Source organism: Vigna angularis, chromosome 10 (genome assembly GCF_016808095.1).
Source record: "Vigna angularis cultivar LongXiaoDou No.4 chromosome 10, ASM1680809v1, whole genome shotgun sequence".
NCBI classification, from domain to species: Eukaryota; Viridiplantae; Streptophyta; class Magnoliopsida; order Fabales; family Fabaceae; genus Vigna; species Vigna angularis.
Window position 1 is genome coordinate 29,421,269 of NC_068979.1, and position 6,465 is coordinate 29,427,733.

At 29.7% G+C, this 6,465-nt stretch overlaps 1 protein-coding gene across 1 annotated transcript; it reads left to right on the forward strand.

The window, feature by feature from the left end:
* The first annotated feature begins 207 nt into the window (after window positions 1-207).
* On the forward strand, window positions 208-3,008 carry LOC108335011 (loganic acid O-methyltransferase-like). Its single transcript, XM_017570928.1, has 3 exons — window positions 208-342; window positions 1,876-2,532; window positions 2,664-3,008. The coding sequence occupies exons 1-3, from the start codon at window positions 208-210 to the stop codon at window positions 3,006-3,008; spliced, it is 1,137 nt and encodes a 378-aa protein (XP_017426417.1).
* Window positions 3,009-6,465: the final 3,457 nt, after the last annotated feature.

Genomic DNA, 6,465 nt, shown 5'->3' on the forward strand with positions numbered 1-6,465 from the left:
GAGGCTATAAAGCCATAGGAATGACATTTTTTATGCCTTTTTGTATTCTTTAATTTATCTTCAAAAGCGAATCTGAACTTCCTCAGACAACCATCAAAGGATAAAAGGGTAAATAAACTTCACATTACATTAATGCAAGATTCTATGGTGTTGGTGTTTCCACCATGTCAATTTCATTCTATATAAACTCTTCCATAGATGAATGCAATGGCAGAGTTCTACATAATGGATCATCAATCACACCAAATTTGTGGAGATGACAAAGTGAAAATGGTGATCAACACATTACCACCAAATGGGGGAAGTGGCACATTCAGCTACTTCAAAAACTCTTACTTTCAGGTACACACATCAATGTCCCTTTCATCAACTAAATTGAGAAAATAAATTAATATAAACTTACAAAGTTTTTGGGAGATTCTAAATTTTTGAAATTGGAAAAGCCTTGAATTCTAAGTGAGTAATGATATCATGACACACTTTTGCATTCATTTGACACAGTCATAAATGTGTAAATTTTTGTATTATTTCAAGAAAGAAGAGAGTAAAAAGTAAGTAAGGATAGTGTCAAATGAATGTAAAAGATTTAGGTGTGTCGAAGAATCTTTACTCATTGTAAATGCATAGATCTCATTGTTTTCAAGGTTCATATATACGTGTGTGTTTATATATTAAAGAGTTATGAACACCAATGTATTTAAACTTTAAAGTTATTGTTACCCTTTAATTTTGAATTTGAAACTTTGGAAGGCAAAAATACTTCAAAGAAGAATTTTTTGAACAGCTTTTGGACACTTGATTATGTGAGGAAGCTTTGAGAAAGTGTTGTGTGAGATATTTTTGTGTGTCTTGAGATGTAAACTATAATTTTGGATTGAACTATAAGGTTGATGAGAAAGTACTTGTCTACTATATATGTCGTTTCCCTTTTGGGATTCAGATTCAATAGGTGGTGGAATTTAACATTGATTCCTTGTATGAAGACTAATTATTACTACTTTATGCACTTTTCATGTCACTGTTATGATTCTCTGTATCAAGTTGACCTTAATTAACGAGCATCGTAATTAATTATTAATTAATTGCGGTTGGCATCCCTAATTGTCCTTTATAAGTGGAAAAGAAACATCAATTTCTTTTTCTAATCTTTGAATCTACTTTTTAGAGTTTAAACTTTTCATAAATGATATTATTCTTTTACTTAACTGTTTCGAGGAAAAACACAAACAAAATTAGTTTTAAATTCCTACTTTTAATCTGCACTTGTCAAAATTTAATTAATTGTTATTGTCCATTTTCTCACCATTCACTTAGGACAGATCCCAGATTTCCCAACGCATAAAATCGGCATAGTCAAATTGTCAAATGCTTGTTTCTAAATTGATAAAAGTATTTTAATTGCTAGCTAATTATTGAAACTTGAAGCAAATAAAATATTTTACTACCAACATCTTTCCAGCAACTTTTATAATGAAAAATAATTCTTTCACGCACTTAAACTTTTTATTTTTGATGCTATCCTTTTTACTTTTTTCTCTTTTCTTTTTTTTAAAAAGTATAAAATTTTATATTTTTATAATTATTTTATCCTTATATCCTTTCTCAAATAAATATAAAAGTACGGTATGGTACCATTATTTTTTTTATAAAAGTTTTGGACCAAAGTAACACAACTTGGTTCGCATATTCTCTTGATTAAATACTTAATTAAAATTTCCATCGCATTTCTTCCATATACACAAATCACATGCATATGCTAATAGAGGGTGTTGGTGAAAAAAATATAGTTATTGTTTGTAATGTTCTTTATAAACATTAAGAAAGTTTGAAAGCAAATGTTGAAAAAATGTCAGTCTAAAGAAAATTTGCTTGTAGAAACGAAGTTCAAGTGTTGAAGAGAGTAAGATTGAAGAAGAAATCCAGAAGAAGCTGGATATGGAAAAGATAGCTTCTGCTTCAAACATGATTATTCGTGTGGTGGATTTAGGATGTGCAACTGGTCCAAACACGATCATGACTGCACAAAGTGTGGTTGAAGCCATGAAACACAAGTACAAAACACAATGTCCGAACACTGAAACAGCACCAGAATTTCATGTCTTCTTCAATGACCTACCATCGAATGATTTCAACACCCTTTTCACCAGTTTGCCAAAAGATAGAAACTTTTTCGCATGTGGTGTTCCTGGTTCTTTCTACAATCGCTTGTTCCCTGAATCATCCATTCATTTTGCACATTCAACTTATGCGCTGCACTTTCTTTCAAAGTCACCTGAAGAGATGAACAAGGCTGCATGGAACAAAGGTAGAATTCACTACACAAGTGCTTCCAGGGAAGTGGTCGATGCATATGCAACTCAATTTGCCAGAGATGCAGGGAACTTCTTCGATGCTAGGGCTATGGAACTTGTGCCAGGTGGCATGTTGGTCATAGTCATGCAAGGTGTTCCCAATGGCATGCCTTATTCTCACATCATCAATGGTATGCTGTTTGATTGTATGGGATCTATCCTCATGGACCTTTCCAAGGAGGTAATCACCATTTTCATTTCTTTCTTCCATGTGCTGCATGCATGTCAGAATGAAAGTAGTTTCAATATCAACAAATTTTGCAATAAAAAATGATAGAAAAGGATAAAATGTTTATATTTTTATTTTGACAGGGGCTATTTGATGAGTGTGAAGTTGATTCCTTCAATTTTCCTTACTATGCACCAAGTCCAGAGGAGATGAGAAAGGTGATAGAAAAGAATGGAAGGTTCAGCATTGAAAGAATGGAACTAACAGATCCAGCACCATGGTTAAAGAACATGGACCAGGTAATACCTCAATGGATACTTCATGTCAGGGCTGCAATGGAACCAATTTTCACCACACAATTTGGAGATCAAGCCACACATCAAATGTTCCAACGCCTCACCAAACAATTGTTAGACAAACGTCAACTGCTCGAAACTAAATACAGGGAAAAAATTCAGCTTTTTCTTGTTTTAAAGAAAAACGACTGACTGCACTTTATTTTTTCTATCAAAAATTAAACCATCTTTTTATGCATGCTTCAAATCAATCTTGCTTTTGTTAACTTAGATGATGTAATGCTTGTTTTATCTTTTCTAATTTTCTATTTCACAGTGGGCTTGAGTCAAGCAGGTTCATCTTTGTACTTTGTTTTTCTCTAAATGAATAAGCTTTTTTAAGTTTTTTTTTTTCTTTTCAATAATTGCTCTCCGATACACTTAATATATAGCACTAAACTTTACCAATTCTTTGATGTTTTTTTTAAAAAAATATTTGCAGAAAACAAAAGTACTACAGCAAAGATCAAACATTAATTAAAGTTAGGGTGATTTGCTAACAGTATATTAAATGAAGAAAAAAAATTAACATCTTCGTAGAATTTTTTTTATTACTTATATACACAAATGCAGTGTAGATTTTCATACGTAAAAATGGTGGAAAACTAAGCATAACGCCACAAATTATGAGGATGAAGCTCAAGCTGTCGATACAAACCTGGCTCCTATTCATCACCATGTCATATTTATTAAAGAGATTAAATCTCTATTTTGAATTATAACTCAAACTTACGAATGAAAGTAAAGGGGATTCCTCTATCACTAGTGGAAAAATAGATTCTATGACGGGCTATTATGACAGGTAAAATTCACCTATCATAATACATTGATCGGTGACAATTTTGTAATAAAATTAAGATATATTATGACGTATTTTAAGAAACCTATCATAATAAGTGTAGCGATGGTATTTTTTGTAATAAAAGTTACATATATTATGACAGGTAAAAGGTCACCTGTCATAATAAATTGGGCGCGGTGGCAAAATAGAAATTATGGAGAAAACATATTATGATAGATATTAAAACACCTAACATAATAGGTGCAAAACCCCTTCTTTCAATCTCGTCGTCCCTAGTGCACAGCATTTCATTTCTTCCAACTCGTCTCGCACAACTTTTCTTTCTCTTCACCATTTCATTTCTTCCAATCTCGTAACACAAAGCATTTTTTTTTCTCTCATCCCAGAGCACAGAACACATACACATCTGGAAACCCTAAATGCCTTGAAGCCTCCACACCGCACACACTAGTCGAAGCATCCACGCCGTCTCCTGGTGACCGCCGAGGATTGTGAGCTTCCAATCATCGATCTTAACCGCTTAGAGAACAGTGACGAGACTATGAGGGAAGAGTGCAAGTCGCACATTGCTAGGGCTTCACAAGAGTGGGGTTTCTTCCAGGTGGTCTCTCTCAGGTAGGTCTCTTCACTCAATACACACTTCTATAAGCTTGTTCTGTCACAGTTTAAGAAGATGACTTGAAGAGTAAATGCACTTTGTTGAAAGGACATGAATTGTTTAAATATGCTTTAGTGATAAATCTGTATAATTCTAGTTTCGCAATAATGTGTCTTTCAACTCTATCAGGTGGAACGTCGTACTGAACATTCGAAGGAGGAAAACTCTATCAGGTGTTTAATGTGTCTCATTAATCTTTTAACATGATTTTATTTAAAAAGTATATATTTCTCTTTGTTACATACTTTTTTTTATTGGATTATCTTCGAGTATTATCTGCATTAACGGTTACTAAAACACGGCTCACATAATTTAGGTGAATTATGTAAAGATGTATGATTCATAGAATTCTTTATATAGTTGTAAATCCATAAAATCCTTTAAAAATATTATAATGTTATATCTTATAAATCCTTTACAATATAAATCCTTTACAATATAAATTACAAAATCTTAATCGTAATAGCTTTTTATTCCAAAAAAAGAACCATTACATTTTCGAAATCTTTTAAATGTACATAAATTCTTTACATAAAAATTTATTTTAAAATCTTAATTGAATACACCTCTTAATTTTTTAGTCACTTATATTTTTTATATAAAATTAACTAATGACGTATTTAGAGGGGGAAAATGGCCCAGTTTAAAAAATCCAAATGAAATATTTAACGTAAGAGTCTTAAAATTAATATATATATATATATATATATATATATATATATATATATATAATAAATCTATTAAAAGATTTATATCAATTCTTTAAATATAAAGTATAACTTAAATCGTTAAACAAAAATAATCCTTTACATCATCTTTATATCTAACAATAAAAAAATCCATGTAAAAAAATGTCTGTACATTTTTTATAAGGCTGTTTATGTTGCACCTTTTATTATTCAATATAAAATAAATAATTTATATCGCACTTTGACATAAATAATATGTTTTAGGTTAAACAATAACAAATTCAACATAAGTTTATTTTTATATATTAATGTAGAAAATTTAAAGATAAATTCCAGTTATCATATGATATGTTTCACTCCACACTCATATTTAGCTTGTGAATATTCTCCATTTAAGAGTCATAGTATTCAATCTCATATATAATATTTTAAAAAGCACTTTCTTAATTTTCTAGATGTTTTGGTCAATTATTTATCATGTAATGTGATATATAATTATAACTCAGTTAATGGAATGAGACACGAAATTATTTTGCTTTGATTATTTAAAGTTCAAATTGTTGATAATTTGACAATTAGAAATATTGGAAGTCCTACATCAGTTAAAAATAAAATTAAATTAAATTATAGTATATAAGTGAATGAAAATTTAAGTTGATTTTATGATATTAAATTAAGCCATGCGTAGAATTGAAAAGAGATTATTTTATGCTTTCTAACATATATATACAATCTTTTAAAAATGAAATGATCAAAGGTTTCAATCAAAAAATATTGTATTATTTACACCAATTCCACTTCATGCCTATGTCTCTAACCAAAATAACAAACAGTATGAAACTTCTCCAAATAATGTCTTTAGAGGCAACTAAGTGTGCAGGGTTTATTCTGGTGCACCATTTCATGTGATAATTAATTAAATTATTGTTTGGAAACATTTTTTTGAGTATATTCTACTTTCTTCTTATTGTCAGCAGCTTTGTCAGTGTAGTCTTTTAAAAGTAATTATTTTTAAAAGTATTGGTTGTTTCTGGGGGAGGTATAGCTCAATTTTTTCAACAAAAGTAAAATAAATAGAAATCACAAACCCTGCTTTAATTTCACATGTATTATTATAATCACAAGGGTTAAAAATAATTTTCCTCCCTAAATTAACTATATACTTATTTTGTTTTTGTGTTTTATAAAAATAATATAAAACATTCTTTTCAACAAATAATGATAGATGAAATGTTTTTCTTATATTAAACCATAATAAAATTTTCATATGTTATTTACTGTAAAGAAATATTTTACATAACTTACATATAATACAAAGATAAAATAAATATATATATTTAACTTAGAAACGAAGTACAAGTTTTTAAATAATTTGAGGTCAGCAAACATATTTAACATTAATTACACAAAAGAACTCATATGTAACCGTCGGATTAAAAAAGTTAAGATTAAAATAACGAA

Bases quoted from the DNA above. Each gene is read 5' to 3' on its own strand.
- LOC108335011 (XM_017570928.1), top strand. From the start codon at position 208: ATGGCAGAGTTCTACATAATGGATCATCAATCACACCAAATTTGTGGA. The intron at 343-1,875 runs GTACACACATCA...ATTTGCTTGTAG, and splicing joins TCAAAAACTCTTACTTTCAG to AAACGAAGTTCAAGTGTTGA. The intron at 2,533-2,663 runs GTAATCACCATT...TTATTTTGACAG, and splicing joins TCATGGACCTTTCCAAGGAG to GGGCTATTTGATGAGTGTGA.